General features: G+C 36.5%; 3 protein-coding genes across 17 annotated transcripts; all 3 read right to left on the bottom strand.

The window, feature by feature from the left end:
- Positions 1-418: 418 nt before the first annotated feature.
- Positions 419-6,078, bottom strand: LOC113065610 (targeting protein for Xklp2-like). Of its 4 annotated transcripts, none has more exons than XM_026237012.1 (18): positions 5,927-6,078; positions 5,222-5,347; positions 4,974-5,120; positions 4,697-4,814; positions 4,533-4,598; positions 4,409-4,456; positions 4,115-4,237; positions 3,536-3,645; positions 3,283-3,446; positions 3,026-3,194; positions 2,630-2,768; positions 2,325-2,541; positions 2,092-2,187; positions 1,829-1,999; positions 1,598-1,744; positions 1,288-1,399; positions 866-1,053; positions 419-700 (listed from the first exon to the last, which is right to left on the bottom strand). In XM_026237012.1, the coding sequence occupies exons 2-18, from the start codon at positions 5,328-5,330 to the stop codon at positions 590-592; spliced, it is 2,235 nt and encodes a 744-aa protein (XP_026092797.1). In that variant the 5' UTR covers positions 5,331-5,347; positions 5,927-6,078; the 3' UTR covers positions 419-589. The 4 variants fall into 4 exon arrangements, with proteins under 4 accessions (XP_026092797.1, XP_026092800.1, XP_026092799.1 ...); XM_026237015.1 differs by having other exon boundaries at positions 866-1,032; XM_026237014.1 differs by having other exon boundaries at positions 5,222-5,344; positions 5,927-6,056.
- Positions 6,079-6,943: 865 nt separating this feature from the next.
- LOC113065609 (trafficking protein particle complex subunit 6B-like) lies at positions 6,944-9,166 on the bottom strand. 3 transcript variants are annotated; one of them, XM_026237009.1, is made up of 6 exons: positions 8,892-9,166; positions 8,697-8,764; positions 8,318-8,456; positions 8,125-8,208; positions 7,649-7,742; positions 6,944-7,444 (listed from the first exon to the last, which is right to left on the bottom strand). In XM_026237009.1, exons 1-6 carry the CDS (start codon positions 8,967-8,969, stop codon positions 7,413-7,415), a joined length of 495 nt encoding a protein of 164 aa, XP_026092794.1. In that variant the 5' UTR covers positions 8,970-9,166; the 3' UTR covers positions 6,944-7,412. The 3 variants fall into 3 exon arrangements, with proteins under 3 accessions (XP_026092794.1, XP_026092795.1, XP_026092796.1); XM_026237010.1 differs by having other exon boundaries at positions 8,318-8,453; XM_026237011.1 differs by having other exon boundaries at positions 8,318-8,435; positions 8,892-9,162.
- Positions 9,167-9,747: 581 nt separating this feature from the next.
- On the bottom strand, positions 9,748-14,984 carry LOC113065608 (zinc finger protein PLAGL2-like). Of its 10 annotated transcripts, none has more exons than XM_026237006.1 (4): positions 14,753-14,984; positions 13,922-13,992; positions 13,063-13,147; positions 9,748-12,830 (listed from the first exon to the last, which is right to left on the bottom strand). In XM_026237006.1, the coding sequence occupies exon 4, from the start codon at positions 12,764-12,766 to the stop codon at positions 11,636-11,638; it is 1,131 nt and encodes a 376-aa protein (XP_026092791.1). In that variant the 5' UTR covers positions 12,767-12,830; positions 13,063-13,147; positions 13,922-13,992; positions 14,753-14,984; the 3' UTR covers positions 9,748-11,635. The 10 variants fall into 10 exon arrangements, with proteins under 10 accessions (XP_026092791.1, XP_026092787.1, XP_026092785.1 ...); XM_026237002.1 differs by having other exon boundaries at positions 9,748-12,812; XM_026237000.1 differs by having other exon boundaries at positions 13,063-13,129.
- Positions 14,985-17,320: the final 2,336 nt, after the last annotated feature.

The following is a 17,320-nucleotide window of genomic DNA, read 5'->3' as shown; positions in this document are numbered from 1 at the left end:
ACAAAAGGCATCACATTGTAAACTAAAAACAATTTTCCATTTCAAGGCTTTGGTCACTTTTGACCACGGAGACAAGTGTGACCCTTAAATGAACTTGATCAAGTGTGCTACTCTTTATTTTCATGCATGCTTCCTTACCACTCCAAAGGTGAATATAACATTTAAGCAGTATGCTACGCAGATATATTTGCATACTGCAGACTATAGCAAAAGCTCTAACGAGACTTTTTTCTGCGATAACTATATACAACGTCAAGCCGCCCAGCCCTTGTTCAGCCACTACAGTCATTAAACAACAGCATTTATACTAAAAGTCTCTTTATTGCGAGAAGTGGAACAGTATAAAAATAAAAAAAAACTAAAAAGTTTTCATATACACATGAGAGTTTGAACAAATTTAGCTGAGGGAGTCATCACACCCAACTGTAAAATTTTTTACTTGACCACAATAGGTCCTTATGCATCAGCCACAGACAGATAAAAACTAGTCTAAATTTTCAGACATCACAGAAAAATATAAAACAAGAAAGAGCAAAACACATTAAGAGAACCATGTGGAATTAAGTCATTGTAACGATGCGTTATGCATTCACATGCGGAAGCGATCTGAAAAGTTTGGAGATTGGGGCACTGTGAGAGACACGTCACTCTTTTTCAACTCCATTGGCTTGTAGCGTCTGATTGGCTGGGCCTTGCGCACCTTTTGAAAAAGACAGAATTAGTTACAATATAAATCAGCCACGTAAAGTGATGAGGAATTTAAAAAAAAATGTGTAAGTGCAGATAAATATTTGACTACTTGATCATAATTTTCACAATTTTCCAGGCCTCGGAGGATAGGCAACATCATTCTGAAATCGCTTACCTGTTCCTGCCGTAGCCTTGCAGTCTCCTCCCTTTCCTGCTCCTCTCGTTCTCTGGCCCGCTCCTCTTCCATACGAGCCTTCATTGCCTCCTTTTCACTCAACTCCTTTTCGAACTCCATTCGTTCCTTGGCTCTCCGTTCTGTGGCCAACTGGAAGCCCTCTGGAACTGCAGAATTAGTAGTATTGGCTTAAGAAAGTGCCGAAGGTGAATAAAGAGGACCAGATGAAGTGGTCAGGTAGAGGTGATGACGGCAGTGAAAATTGGAAGGAAGCGAGAGTTGGTTTTGGGAGTTAGCTGTGCACTTCAACAAAACTCACACAAAGCAAGCAAGCCCAAGGAAGTTCAAACTGGAGACAGTACACCATGTGTAGCGCAACACTAACTGGAAAGATCACAAAAACATTTACTACAACAACATACCCAAGATGGAGCGATTCTCTTTTTTCGGTATAAATGGTTCTTTGTGCATTACATTGTTTGGCCGTGCCTTAAAACATGCGGCTTCAGCCTGTCGTTTCAACTCCTCTTTCATCTGGAGAAAGATTTTAAAAGAATGTACCAGTTAGAACAGAGATTGTAAATAATGTTACAAATGCAAAGATAGACTTAAAAGTGAGTTCCACTGAATAACTAGTTGCAAGTATGCAAACACAAATGCTAAGCCAGCACACTGAACGTGTGGTCCAGTAGAACCCAATTTTAACAACAGATGATCCATGGAAGATCTTACCATCTGTTCCCAGCGTTCACCCTTTGACGCTCCTCGTTCATCAATCATCAGCTTGAAAGGAGCAGGTTTGGTGGGCTCTACTACCTTTTTCTCAGGGAGGTGCACTTCATGGAAGTCAGGAAGGGGTTGGGCCTTAAACTTGGGAACCTGTGAGATTTGGTGAGAGCCATTTAGGCACCATTATGAAATGAAAAGCAATAAGACTGTCAGCTACTCAACGAAAGAAAATACCTCTTCATTTCTCATTTCCTCCAGCTTCTTCTCCTTCATGACCCTTCGTTCACGCTCACGTTCCTCAAATGAGAAAGGGCACATTTCTACCTGGCTCTTGACTGGCAGTTTGGGTTGGAAGGGCAGGAAGTGGGGCACAGCATGTGCCTTAATTGGAGCAGGAGGCTTCTCCTGAAGGTGCAAAGGGATTGAGTCAAATCAGTTTCATGATTTTAAATAAAAATAAATCAAATTAAAAAAAAGGGCACAGAATCAAAATGTACCTCTTCTTTTTTCTTTTCAATTCGCACACGGTTTTTAAGAGCAAATGCAGGTGATTCTGGAACAGTCGGATTTAGAACTTTCTTCTCTGGGACACCCTTTATGGTGTGAAAAAAAGAGAAATGGAATTACATAAAAAAAAAAAAAAAAAAAAAAAAAAAAAAAAAAAAAAAAAAGAGACGTCACTCCCATGGCTAAACAAACCCAAAAAGGGGTTGATAGAACTGTTACCAACCACAACTTCCTCCAGAATTCGAGTTGGTAGCGGTCTGGGATGGAATGTGTGGTCCTCTTTTTCCTCAGGCTTCTTACTGGCCTGCCGCTCCTGAAGTCGCTTCTCAATCTCCAGCTGGAAGCCCTCAGGCTTGGTAACTTCTTTACTTTCCGGCTTTTTAGGAACCAAAGCCCCTTCTAGAATCTTTCTGTTGAGTTCTAGAGCTTTGAACTTAAACCTGAGATGGTAGAAGGAAAGATTTAAGAGATTTTCTTGTGCTCAATTAAAATTAAGCATTAACAAACACAAGTCTCAGCAAAACTTACTGCTGCATTTTTTCTGCTTCCTCAGCCTCAATTTCTGCAGTGCTTTTCACCATCGTGGGACGATGTCTCTGGCGAGTCAGTAGCTGTGGCGTTTTGGGGTGTGTGATTTTTGGCTTCTCAGCCTTCACTGGTGATGGTCCTGCAAATAAAATAGGTAAAATTAGTCAAAAGAAGCCTGGAGGGTAAATTACAGATCATATATCAGAGGAAATAAAAATTAATGAAGATGTAAGAATTAAATGGATCCCACTGAAAATATATAAAAAAAAAAAAAAAAAAAAAAAAAAAAAGATCACATGGTGCCAAAACTACAGCGGGTGAATAAATGCTTTAACAGCAATCCTAACAACATTCAAGGCTATGAAGACACCAGAAACAGGGTCCGAGTAGACGCACCTCTTTCCTGGCTCTGCCGACTGCGCAGGTGATAGCGGCTGGGAGTGCGTTTCTGAAACTGCTCAATCTGCTGGGCCATCGGCACATAGGCTCCTGCCTCATCAAGCTTCCTCTTGCCTCTGGAGAGGTTGAAGGGTTTGGGAATTGTCGTTCCCTTTGGAGCCTTCAACTACAAAACGAGACAACATTCAAATCACATGAAAACAAGCAGCAGCTTCAAAAAGAATCCAACTACTCATCCAAGAGCCTGTACTCACAGGGGAAGATGGGTGCTTGCGGAGCTGTGAGGTGAAGTCCACCTCCTTGTACGAGCTGTCTTCTGCAGAGCCTACATCCATGTGGTTCTTCAGCCTGCTATCAGAGCAGAAATGGAACTCTTTGGGAATGGTGGTGGACAGCACATGCTTCTTAGGAGGCTGACCTTTAAAACACCAAGAACAGACAGTGAAATACAAAAAAAAATATATAATAATTTTAATGCTTGCATTAAAAATAGGCAGTTTGACTCACTGCCTGCCAGTGCAGCTCTGTAGCTGGCCTCGTTCTTCCGACGCTGTTCTGCCACCTCTTTCTGCAATGCCTCAATGCGTTCCAGCTCTTGCTGTTCTGTGCTTTTCTGTCTGAAATTCAAAAGACAGCATATATAACTTAATGCTTTAATACTAAACCCTTCTGATAAGTTGAAGTTAAATCAACTGGCAAGACACGGGGGAGTTGACCAGCAAAGGTTTGAAGTTGTATGATTTCATGTTCTGAAAAGTCTCGAATGCTGACCAAGGCTTCAGTCATTTTACAATTACAGTAAAACATTTAAAATCCTTTTCAAGTTTAAAATTGTAATTTATTCCTGGGATGAAACTTACTACTACAGAAAATTATTCTAATGTGTTGATTTACTCAAGAAACCTTTGTTCTTATTTAATAACATCATATAAGTCTTTAATACATCTCTGCTGATTTAAGATATTAATTTCTTTAAAAAAATAAAACCACACACTACAAAACTACACCACCACCTTAACCCAAACTTTTGAACCATAGTGTAGTTTGCCTTTGCTGACTATTCAGACTAATAAGAGTTTCACTTACTGTGTAGTGTTGGAGGCAGAGGCAGTATCTGAGGTCTTAGAGGAAATTGCTGGCTTGCTTCTCAGCCGGACACTGCTCCTCGCACCAGCACCACTGCGTCGCACAGTTCTGGATGTTGAGCTTCTGTGAGGAGATAAAACAAAATAAATAAATATATATATATATATATATAAATAAAAAAAAGTATAATTCAAGTAACATCCCACATTACAAGCCAGGTCACCAGTGAGGTCTACTAAAAGCCCACTAGGTGCGCTCCAAAGCTGGGCAAATGCATTTCTCAGTTAATTTTACCTTCGCCGCTGATCAAAAACTCTCCTTGCTGTGGCAGCAGGTACAACTCTATGCAGCGAGACAAAGTGGCTAATTGAGCACCCTGTAATAGACTAAACACTTATCTAAATTTAGGAGAACATACCTTCTTTTCTTTACATGAGGGGGTGTTGCAGGCTTTTCATTTCTAGGCACAGGCCGTTTGGACACTCTGCAAAAAGAAACAAAACAGTCAACCGATGTAAGAAAAGAGTAAGAAAAATGGACTGTTTAATAGGGTGTATAAATAACATATAAGGTCTCATTTACCTGCGTGGTTGAGCAGGAACCGATGTCTGGGCCTGACTAGGAGCTGCTGTAGTTCTGCCGTTCCCCCATGATGTGACTATGTTAGATGGGACCTCTGTAGAGGTGCTTTCTTTGACATCTGAAGCAAAGGAAATATTAAAGGGACAATTCAGCCAAAAATGAAAATTCATGACAATAAAACAATTAACCTTTAAAACTTAACACTTTAAGAATACTAGTGCAAAACAAACAAATTTGTTTCCAATTATTTTTTTTATTAAAACAGTTTTTCCCCAACCTGTACTTGTTGTCTCATCTTGTTTGATCATGGGAGACACCACAGCTTTGAGTCTGTTGGTGTTGTGGACTTCATCAAATGGCTTTGTGGTCCGTAAAGGGGTGGTGAGCTGTTCCATAATGCCACTTTTAGGAGCTGCCTTCAACTCTAATAGTAAAACAAAGACAGTTGGATATTATAGAAAATAAAAATATATAAATAAGATAATAAACAAAAATATGTATATTGTAAAGAGTAAAAAGCCTTACCAAACCACCGGTCAGCATTATCCTGAGGGTCCAGGGCAAAATCATCTATTGACTCTATGACATGAGAAGGGGCATCCCATGTGTACGCATCAACAGAGTCCCCTTCCATATTCACACAGGAAACTTCTGCAAAATAATAAAAGCTTTAAATAGTTCAAACAGAATATGCAACAATGCTATAATAGTAAAGCAGAAAATTACATTTCCTGCGTAGCGATGCCTAAAATGGCAGCCATTGGCTAAAATCCGACTTAAGGCCCAAACTACAAAAGAAGCGCTCGATTTATCCAACAAGTATGGATTATAAAATTAACTTACGTATAGTGTTTTAATATGATAAAATATCTTAATTTCAGAACCAGCACTTTACACGATCATTTCAGAATCAGTTCACATGAAATACCCGCCTGCGTCGCTCATTACTCAAAATTACGAGGGAAAACGTAAACAAGCGAAACCTAAATAAGATCTTCACATATGTCAAGATCACAATAATCAATTGAAAGAACAAAAAAAAAAAAAAAAAAAAACTTTGAAATCGGTCGGTCTATTACCGTTACATTGAACATCAACTTAAAAGTTTGTCTTGCAAGGCTAACCTGTTACGGTCCGATACAAACGCACCAATTAAAACAATTTAAACGCAGCAGCTGAGTAAATTTCAAAATATGACATTGCTTATAAATGTGAAAAACCTATACTTACGCTTCAAACCAATGCCTCCTACCACAACCTAAAAGGCTGGTCAAATGCAGTAAAAATGGTAAATCAACAAACGCTCGCACCTTCCTGCCACAAACAATCCGACGCGAATACTAGTTTGAATGTTGGGGCCGTTAGAACTGCTTTTACGAATCAGCCAATCAGAGGGCTCAAAGCTGCGCGTCTCGTTTCCTATTAGCTTAGCGTTTGTGACGCAATAACCACGTGACTAGCTGAAAGAACCAGAAGCAAAACAGATGGACATTTAAAAATATATATATATTGGTCATCTCAACGGGTAATTAAGAACATATTTTGGTTAATTTTCGTGTATGGGAAAATTTGGGATTGAACGGGTTAAGATTATTAGTTTTTAATAACTAACATAAAAAAAGATCGCTTTGTAAAACTTTATTAACTTCAGTCAGTTTTAAATGTCCATCTGAAAAGTGTGTGAAAAACAGTTTTATGGACAATTTTTATAAAAAAAAAAATGTTACTTTATTGCAACATACTGTATAACATAAAATTGTTATATTTGTGCTACCAGTATCACAAAATCAATATCGTAACTTATTTGTAACATTTTTACTGTTATTTTAGCGCAATATTCACTGTAACTTTGTCTTTTCAACATTTTAGTTCAGCCTTCACTAACAAATGCAATTGGATGTATGTGTATACCTAAATAAACTTTTATCACACTGCTCACAATTGTTGCCATCAACATATTTACTCATTCTATGACCACATTCAACAAAACAATAATAATTGTGAATTCATATATTAATTCTAGACACCTTAAAGATAACATTTACCAAAAACCTTTGCCATTTCTTTATGTTAAGAAACTTTACTAGACTTTTGTTTTGGAGCTTTGATACAGCCATCATCTTCTCATGGCACAAACATGAAATAAATACTCTGGTCATGTGACAAATGTCAAACTGCATATATTTAATTGACCCTTTATTCAGATTAATTAGCAGAAAAAAAAGAAAAAAAAAAAACACCAGTCAGTAACTTTTACATCTTTATAAATGAAAACCTTCTTACTGGCACTATTGTGACCAGTGGGATTAAATGGGTTCATTCTCAATATTCTTTAATTTTCATTATAAAATTCATGAAAAAATAAATAAAACATTTTCATTAATTTAAATTTGCACAAATTAACTGAAAATAAAGCACAAAATAATACTAGGATCATACTAGGATTCCAGCTTTAATGTCCTTTTAATGTGCAAACTAATAATCAAAACACAGTGAATGTGGATGGATAATAATGCATGTCAAAATACTAACACAATACAGTACAATAAGGCTTGACCTTTGCATGTCAAAACACGTGTAATGCCAGTAGTTTGCAAGTTAATGCAAATAAAAAAAAAACAATCATAGTGACAATAAAATGGGCAAGGCAATAAAATATGACAAGGCAGTAGAGACTAAGATGCACATGTTGAGAAATACGCTTCTATGTAGTGAATTACATCTTCTGGATCATCACCTGGAATTTACCTAAGAAGAAAGAAAGTGCAGAAGAGGATTGGACGACAGGAGACAAAAAACAAAAAAATAGTTACATTTAACTAGAACTTTAATGAGCTCAGACTTGAGGGAACTATCTTCACTGATGCTCCATTTCAGATTAAGATCATGAAAAATTTACAGAAAATCTAGTGGTTATCTTGTATACATTTTTGAATAAAATGTACTCCTTACAGGCAGGCATGACTGACACTTCCGCTGTGACTATACTTTTTACACCAAGGTTTGAAAGTGCTCCTCGGACCAGTCCACAGGTGAAGGCTAAAAACTTCAGGAATTAAAAAATGAGAGAGAAAAATTAGTTGTACGATCTCTTTATGAAGCATTGAAGTGACAACTGTGTAGACAAAAGTCTTACGGGTTTGCAATGAAATGAGGGAGAGGAAATGATGACAGAAATTTCATCTTTTGAGGTGACTATCCCTTTAACTGCATTAATTTATATTTTATTAAATAATATATATTCCTTATTCCCAATCTGTAGATATAATATTCTTGTAAACAAACTGAAGTACTAAATATCACATTATGCTATTTTCAAAGAAAAATAAATTATTACGATATTGATTATGCAATTTTAGTTTAAAATATGTTTTATGTTTTTATTCAATGCACAATTAAATCTTATTGAAGGGGTTTATGCTGCTTACCTTTGGCGCATGCTCCAAATACTGTTTTCCAGAAGACAGTTGGCTCAGCAGGCGGAACTTGTTATCTTGTAGCACATAAATACCCTACAAACAATTTGAATATGTGATGATTTTCTAAATAATCACCTCTAGTCAATGAAGAGATTCGTTAAGATGCCATAAAGCTTAAAAAGTAACATTATAATGTACACACCTGGTGGTTTGTTCTCAGGTTGTCAATCTGCTTCTTAAAAACACTGGTCCAGAAATCTTTGCAGATAAACTTCATAAAATCAAGCTCATCTTTGAAGCGTGGTGTGTCTTTGGTAAACCTGCAATCAGAAATATGCCTGCTGAGACAAGAACAAATGGCTATTTATATCTACTACTAATTAAATGGTCTTTAATATATTTTTTTTCAGTAAAATGATTAAAAACCATTCAAAGTTAAATTTGGATTTTCCACTGACCATCTTCAATACCACAACTAAAACTGCAACAAGTGTAACATCAGATTATAGGATGTCAACAAAGGATCTGCTTAACGAAAGAATACAATAAGGATTTATGGATGAAAAGATCCGCCGTGATACCTCTCAATAAGTCCTTGTCCCACACGAAACCCCATGCTCTCCAGTTTAGAGACACATCGTCCATTCTCCTGTAAACAACAGTAACGTTACTCTACATTAATTCAACTTGACACATTCTCAATTTTTGTTTTACTGTTTAACTTAGCTCTATACGCTATTCTAGTATTCTGTGCCAGTGTTTTCAGCGTATCTTACCGATTCCCCAGATTCCACACTGTTGACATATTGAATGATTTCACTGTGCAGGAACTGAAAGAGAGCCTCGTCTGCCATCTCGATCCAGTTCAGTTCAGCCAGACTGACACTGACAAGCGATCCAAAATGAATACGTGAATAAATCAGTTACTACTTCAGTAAATGGACACTACTCATTGTGCGAATAATCAACTAAATTGTAATATTTCGCCAGTTCCCTATTTATTAACAAGGTCCTTCTTCACATCTGTTCCACTTCCTGTTTGGCTGAGAATTAGCTGCCCTTGTATATGCCTGAACGTACAATGTTTTTCTCTCGTTTTGTTTGGAAACTGGTTCCCGTCGTTTCGTTTTATAAAGTGGAGCATTCATGAACACCCAAATGACTGTTTTATTCTATTATGCTTGTTTTAGCTAATTTATTTTACAATTAATACGCGTGTTGTTGATCACAATGTAGAAACCGTTTTGTCTTGTATAAATCCGATGTAACCGATGTATAAATCGTACGTCTTGGTAAAGTATTGGATTTTTTTTGTTTATGAAACGAAACAGTTGGTTCAGTTTATAAAACTATTACAAAAATTAAATATTTAATAAAATTATAAAAACACCTGTAAATAAATGTTTGACTATATTTACATCACACGGTTGATGGTCTAAAAAAATGCATTTATCTTTTATACAATTTATTGTAAGGATTATATTTTTATAATAATTTATAACTTTTAATTCATTAAGTACTTAACAGCTTAATGATTTTCAGTAGCCTATTGCATTAACATGAATGAATAGCTACATTTTACAACAAACCACTATTGTTTAACTGACAGTAAATGAAGGAAACACAAGAAACTCCAATTCTACAAGATGCTTTATTTCTTAATTCTTCCTTAACATTGTTTCTTTTCCGTATACACCTTAATCTCTCACGCACCCTTGCTTTCAGAATGTTCATGAAAACAAAAAATGCCAATGTTTGGAATTTTAAAGACGTAAAACACCTGTTTACTTCAGCTAAACAGCCAATGAAACTTTACATTTCTTACTAAAGGTACAGTACAGCTGTGCACAGTGTGCATCTCACTGAGGTAGATCCGTCGGAGTCTAAACATCACAGTTGGGTTGAGGTCAATTTCAGTTCAGTTCAGCCAAGGGAGGAAATGCCCATGATGGTTTCTAAATAAAATGAAACTCATGAAATTAATTCACATCTTCAGCTGGCCTAAACTAAATGGAGTTGACAACATATGCCATCACAGTTACCTTATAGGACACTGGAGCATGAAACACTGAGTCAAATGTACAGACAGTGCTAAAATACTATTCAAATTTACATGATAAAACATTTTCTTTCCTGACAGTGCTCCTGGTTTAGCATGGAGAGATACTTGAAGTGCTTTTCAGCAATGAAAGGGTATTTGCTAAGCTTATTTTGTTTGATACTCATAAATCATGGCAAAACATTGAGGGAAACTTTGCAATGTGAGAACTGTGTAAAACCAGTACAACCATTTTTCTCCCCAAGATTCTTTTAACATCATTATGCAGGACCCAAATGTGATAAATTCGTGTTTATTACTAAACGAAAAATGTATGTTATATTTTATTTAGTTCCCATATTGGGAATTTGTCCGGATGGGCTACTTAATTTTAAACAAATATTCGCTTTTTTATTATGATTTTCAATTCCAGAATAATCAAAGCTTTATTCTGCATTTCATTCACAAAATACTCTGGAATGAACAGAGAGAGATGGGTCTACACAATAACTGTGATTCCTTTCATAAGCATTGAGGATGTGAACACAACAGTGCCTAAAAACTTTTACCTAAAGGCTAAACTCAACACAAGCTAATTAATTAAATGCTAATTAAATCACCTGACTCTAAAAAAAAAAAAAAATTCATAAACTAAAACCACTGAGCATTCTAAAAAAAAATGAGAATGAGAAAATGAAATGAGATAACGTTCTTCATGCAATTTGCATGAGGATTTGCTTCATTTCTTGTCAAATGGTTGAATTCTATTCGTGACAAGAGTTCAGCTTAGAGAGGTAGGTTTTTGTGTTGTGTGACCGTGAGCTGAGAGGCACATCTAAGACCACAGTTCAACTTGACTTTATGGTGCGGTCACATTAGAGAAATTTTGGCGGAATATCATGGAGAAAAAAGGAAGATGTATGAAGCAAAGCACACACATAAGTCACTTTACAAAACAAGCAGATTTCTGTTGGTCAACATGGCAAATTTGTGTCACCAACTTTGCACAGGGAATCCTTTCATCTGCATACAAAGCTTCCAAGCCAAATCTTATTGAAATGCCTGAAGTTCGCAGATCAATAATAAATGTGACCGCACCTTTAGTCCTAGAAGTGCCGTTGATAAAAAGTGCTTCATTTTACAACGGAGAACACTGTAATAGCATTATTTTCCTTCTTGACAAAAATATTGAGGTATTTCTTTTGCTAACTTTTCAGTTACATTTTTTTTTAATGAATTTTATAAGTTCATTTATCACTACAAAACACTCTGAAGATCCTCTAGGAAAAACCACAAAGTTAAAACTATTCTAAAGGCAAATATCTATCCTAGCGATCCTTCTGTCTAATTCTACAGGATCTATTTGAAGACCTCGCACCCACCTAACTTTACAGTCTCCAGTTCATTGCCTATGAGCTACTTGGCAATGATGCAACAGAATTGTTGCGTTTGACTGGCAGGTCAAAGTGGACTTGGGCGCCGTCATTGCTGGAAAGCCTGATGGAATCGAGGTAGAGTTGGAGAGAAACCAGAGAGCTGGTTTAAGTGCCCTGAAGCCTGAGGCTCCTGCAGTGACTGTGGCTGAAATGAGGTAAGTGGCCCAGAGATCTGAGAGGTAGGGCTTGGGGACGCAGTGGTGGTGGAGTATCCCAAGGGAGTGCTGTAGGGAGGCAGGCCGAATGGCAGGAAGCCCAACAGGTGCGAGAGGTCCATGTTGGTGGAGCTGGTAGTCGGCTCGGCTGAGGTGAACGCTGAGTTTCTGAGGGTGAAATGGGCACTCTGACTTCCCAGACTATCAGGGAGGAAATCGCCAGGCCGGGAGACGGCAGTTGCCACAGCGGCCTGTGGGGGCATTGGCCCGCACTGGAGTTCGGCCAGGAAGTTCTCCATCTCCACTTTCAGATATGAGGTAGTGGAACTCGGCTGATATCTGTGAGCCTGCTGGTACTGCTGCAGAGAAGGCTTGTTTGGCTCAAGGTAACAGCCCACACCCATCGGGCTGGACAGGGGGCCAGACACCATCGTGTGATGGTGATGATTGACCCCTGAGGTAGATGTGCTCGGAAGGCCTTGAGGATTGAACATGGCCATGGAATAAGCCTCTGTGGCATCCTTCGGAGATCCGACGGAGCACAAATTGGGACTCGGCTCCTCCTTAATGAGAATCGGAGGAGGGGTCTCCAAATCTTGGGCGTGGCTTTTCTTTAGGTGTCGGGTGAGGTGGTCACGACGGCCAAAGCGCTGGGCACACCGTGGGCACAGGAAGTCCCGTCTGCCGGTGTGCACCACTGCATGGCGCCTCACATCCTTGCGTGTGAAAAAGCACCGGCCGCACCGTTCACACTGATGCTTCCTTTCCCGTACAACAGTCCCCGGAGGAGGCCGGCCGGTGTGCGTACTCAGGTGCTCGAGTAGCGCCGACATGCTCTCGAACGTCTGACGACAAACCTTACAGGTGAGGTCACCGCCGGCGGAGGTGGCATGCGTGGCCACGTGGCGTCTAAGACCTAGACGAGTGTTATAATGCTTTCCGCATTCCTCGCACCGTAGCTCCTGCTTGTTGGGGTCGTGGTTTTGCAGGTGGCTGTTTAGCTGGTCTTTGCCATGGAACATTTTCTCACATATATGGGTGGTTTTCAAGGAGTATGTCACTGTACATCTGTGAAAAACCAACGATCTGTGAGAAGTTAGAAATTTTGTACAATCATAATCACATTGTTTTAGAGCAGGGGTGCTCAATCCTGGTCCCGGAGATCTACTTACCTGCAAAGTGTAGATTCATTCAAAAAAACAGGCACACTTGATAATTACAAACAGGTGTGTTGGAGCAGGGCTGGAACTGAACTTTCCGGGAAGGTAGATCGCTAGAAACAGGATTGGGCACCCGTTTTAGAGACAAAAGCAAGTACCTGACAAGAAGCTCCAACGGGTGATTTTTCTTGGGAGTGAAGATTGTTTTTTTGCATGTTCAGACTTCTGCACGGAAACAAAAAGCTGATGATTTGGAAACAATTTAATTAACAGTGTCCTTACTAAAGTAATAATAGCAAATATTGCATAGTTACATGCAAGTGACCTTGAATCTAACCCTATGGTAAGTACATATTGTTTTTATTTATATATATATTTATTTTGCTTTTTTGAACACAAAACAATCCAATCTCAATGGTAAGTACATATTGTTAATTAATATTGCTCAGTACTTATTTGTACAATTACAATGCAATGACAAAATGTATTTGTGTACTTGATTAAAAGGATTGTTTACCCCCCCCAAAAATGTCCCCCAAATTTGTATATATATATATATATATATATATATATATATATATATATATATATATATATATATATATATATATATATATAAATATATAAATTTTCTTCTTTTGAAATGCAATACAAAAAGTTAATTGTAACCAAAATTGTGTGATTACCAACATTCTTCACAGAAGGATGGTTAAATGAGGAAAACATTTTTGGCTGAACAATCCTGTTCAATCATGTTAAATATACTTTTTAACTCATTTTATTTGTTCATTAAGGAATTTATTTTATATATAAACAATGAAAAAACATTTTTTAAATGCATTTATAAAACTTTATATCATAAAAAAATAAACAAAACCTAAGTGTTTCATAACAGTGCCATCTTTGACCTGAACCTCCTCTGAATAGTAACAGATTTCAACACAAAAAAAATTGAAAAACAGCCTGAGGGGATGTCCATGATGATTGGTTAGTGACATTTATAAAGGGTTTGTTTACCTGTTCTCACAAAAGCACATTCATTATCTTGACAGACCTCCGGAAAATGCATGTCCACTATTACTCCCTCCCTTTTAGAGAATGGATGGACATGATTCATACAACCAACATTTCATACACACAGTTTGTTTTTATAATAATAATAAAAAAAATACTATGAATTTGTTTTAATTTTGTAAGTAATATTATTTTATTAAGTTTTAAATTTGGTTCTTCTTTAGGGACAAAATGTGCTTCTTTTATCTATTAACTTTCAAACATTTCACTCATGCAATCACTAAACTTGTAAAAAAAAAATAAGTTGTCTATGGTGCTATACATTTTTTATTTTTCCTTAAAAAAAATCGTATTGATTTGATATTTTAGTTTATTTACTTCTGGCACGTTTCGGGTCACAAACTTTTCAAAAACGTTTCGCTCTACTAAATCTCTAAAGAACATTGTGATTTAATGGTAAAATGGAAATTATCCGTAACAAAGAGTGGATCAACACAAATCAAACAATCCTTTCGTGCTTCCCTGGTGTTAAATATATTATATATATATATATATATATATATATATATATATATATATATATATATATATATATATATTATACACACACATTGAATGCACCAACAGTCTCATGCGTTGCTAATGTGTTTGCTCATGCACGCAACATTTAAACCTCTTAAGTGGGATAATGGTGTACATTTATCTTTTCAAAAGTCAGAAAATACTAACAACGAAACTCTATGAGGGTTTCAAACATCTGAACATCAATGCAAACAGTCCACGCGGTCCTAAATTCACACTATAACATTTGCATAAAAACAGTCTTGCGCTCACCAGAAACTTTTGATCCCCACAAAAGTTGCATTTCACGCGCATTCTTCCATCTTCCATCTCACAAGGGTGCAGATAAAAAAAATCGATTCCCAGCCATATCTCGATGAACTCTCAAAAACTGTTCGCAGTCGACAATGAATTTTTTTGTTCAATAATGTGTGTATGTTTCGGGCCTGCTGTTTCTTTCCCTCTAAACACAGCAGCACTAGAGCTGACGGGCGCGTGCATTGTGGGAACGTGACGTCAGACCATTTTTTTTGGCCAACTTTCAGGGTGATTTATTTTTCACCGTTTAAACGATCACAAACTCTTACATTGCATCACAGTGAGTTCTATAAATAGAAAACAAATGGAATTTTGATAGTTAAAAAAATAGTTTCTGACAATTAACTTACATCTTTTCGAATTATATCATGAATAATACTGTATCTGACAAGATACAATTAATATATCATCATTTCGCTTGTTTACAACGCACGGTTTGTTGCACGAGAAGTTGCCGATATGAAAAACCTTCACGTGCGGGAACCAATTTGACAAAGTAGCAGAACCTTTCATCTCTTTTGAGTTCATTATGCATTGTTTTGAGATAACGTTTAGAACAATTTCGTTTTAACCTTGAGTATATGTAACGAGTAATGCTTCTCTATTGTTTCCATTTCATAATGGAACGTTTTAGTTTCCAGCATGTAATAATTGCACGTGCAACAAATACATCCGGGAAAATCTCATACAACTTAACAAAGAGCAGTCATTATTTGTCTATAAAGATTCTTGAAATTGTTATATTATTACCGTCGGTAACTGCTCATTGAAGAAGATCAGTAAGTGTAAATAATTTATTTATAATATGATAGAGCCTAAAATAATAGATTGAAATATCCAAGTAGGCTATTATATTTAACAATATTACTTTTAAACACATGCATATATTAACATATTATAGCCTAATGTATTTATATTTCAGAAGTTGGATAATGAAAATTAACTCATTCAAATAGTTTTAGAATACTTCTACAAAATAATTATTATAATAATTATTCATAATTACTATTTTGATATTAGATTTAATTGTACATTTTGCATGCATTTTAATTTAACAAAATAAAACAAAGCTGTTATTTTGCAGTGCAAAAGAATGCTTTTAAAACTCTCTCCCTCTCTCTCTCTCTCTCCATAAATTTTAAGTTATTATTGCATTAAAGGGACAATAAGTAACTTTTTATGTATTTTATTATCTAAAATCAATATTTTTATTCATAAATATGCCCTCAATGGTGTACAAATACCTATGCCAATGTTTAAACTAATCCTTGTAAATGAAGAATTTATTATCTTTATATACATGGGACGGTAGGTCGACGGAGGCTTCCATGTAGTTCCGCCATCTTGCAAAACTATAATAGCAGAGAGGGACAAAAAGTACTAAGCCAACGCGTTTCCACAGCGCGTTTTCGGTCAGAGCCAGAAACACAGGTGCAGAGCAGTGAGAGGCGCTTGAAACTGCACCGGCAAGTTTAAAAGTCTGGATTGCATTCTTATTATGGACCATACATATGCCGCGCCACAGGAGAAGAAAACATCGTCGCCAAAACAGTCAAAAATAGAATGTAAAAGGAAACGTGACCGTAGATTACAGAAAACAAGAGTTAATGTCGGGGAAGCTTTTTCTAGGTGGAAAGAGCTAATGCTTGATAAAGATTTCAAAAGAGACGCTGAAGTGGCCAGTTTTCTTCTCGACAGGTAAGTCAGTGTTACAATCTATATTATAATATTTTTTTTATATCTAACAATGCATATAATTCAGAAAATATAACGAATAAATTAGACATAACTACTAATTACAATATTTCATGTTTTCCACAGTCAGTAATTCATACTGTAACATTCGTTTGTTAGTTGTCATGTTGCAGTTTGTTTGAAATAACACACCTGTTCACCTGAAGGAAAACTCGAAGAAGTGCTATTAGAAGACATCCTGTCAAAGCTTTTTGGTACATATCGCCTACCGTAGATGCAACGCGCATTTGAAAAAGCGAGGCGCTGGAGAGCAAAATTAGTTTGAATGCAAAATACAATTTCACCACTAGATGGGAGTAATTCCTACTTAGTGTCCCTTTAAATGAAATAATTTTAAAGCAAGTTTACAGTAAATGCATATTGTTGTCTTTAAAATCGTATATATGCATTCCTCTCATCTAGTTTTCACCTTGTTATAAAATTACTAACTAAAATTGCTCAATACCTGTGACATGGTCCTTAAAAGGAAAATGTTCAAACAGAAAAGTTAGAATGAAAGTTTGGGTGAAAATATATCATTACTGTTAACTTCCTTAAACAGTAGTCCTTATTTTTAAAATACACATAATCAAAAAAAAAGTATAAAAATGCAATCAGTATAAAATGCAAGACAGATATACAATATACAATGCAAAGTTGAAATTTTACTAAATATTGTGCTGTAATGTGGTGCATTAAATTGGAATTATACATAAAAGTACAGACTAGGAAAATAAATGTTGCGAGTGCAGGTTGTACAGTCTGAATGTTTGTATATGTTATATATAT

The sequence above is a fragment of the Carassius auratus genome, chromosome 48 (genome assembly GCF_003368295.1).
Source record: "Carassius auratus strain Wakin chromosome 48, ASM336829v1, whole genome shotgun sequence".
Classification (NCBI taxonomy): Eukaryota; Metazoa; Chordata; class Actinopteri; order Cypriniformes; family Cyprinidae; genus Carassius; species Carassius auratus.
Note: the sequence above shows the minus strand (reverse complement) of the source record. Positions and strands in the feature narration are given on the sequence as shown.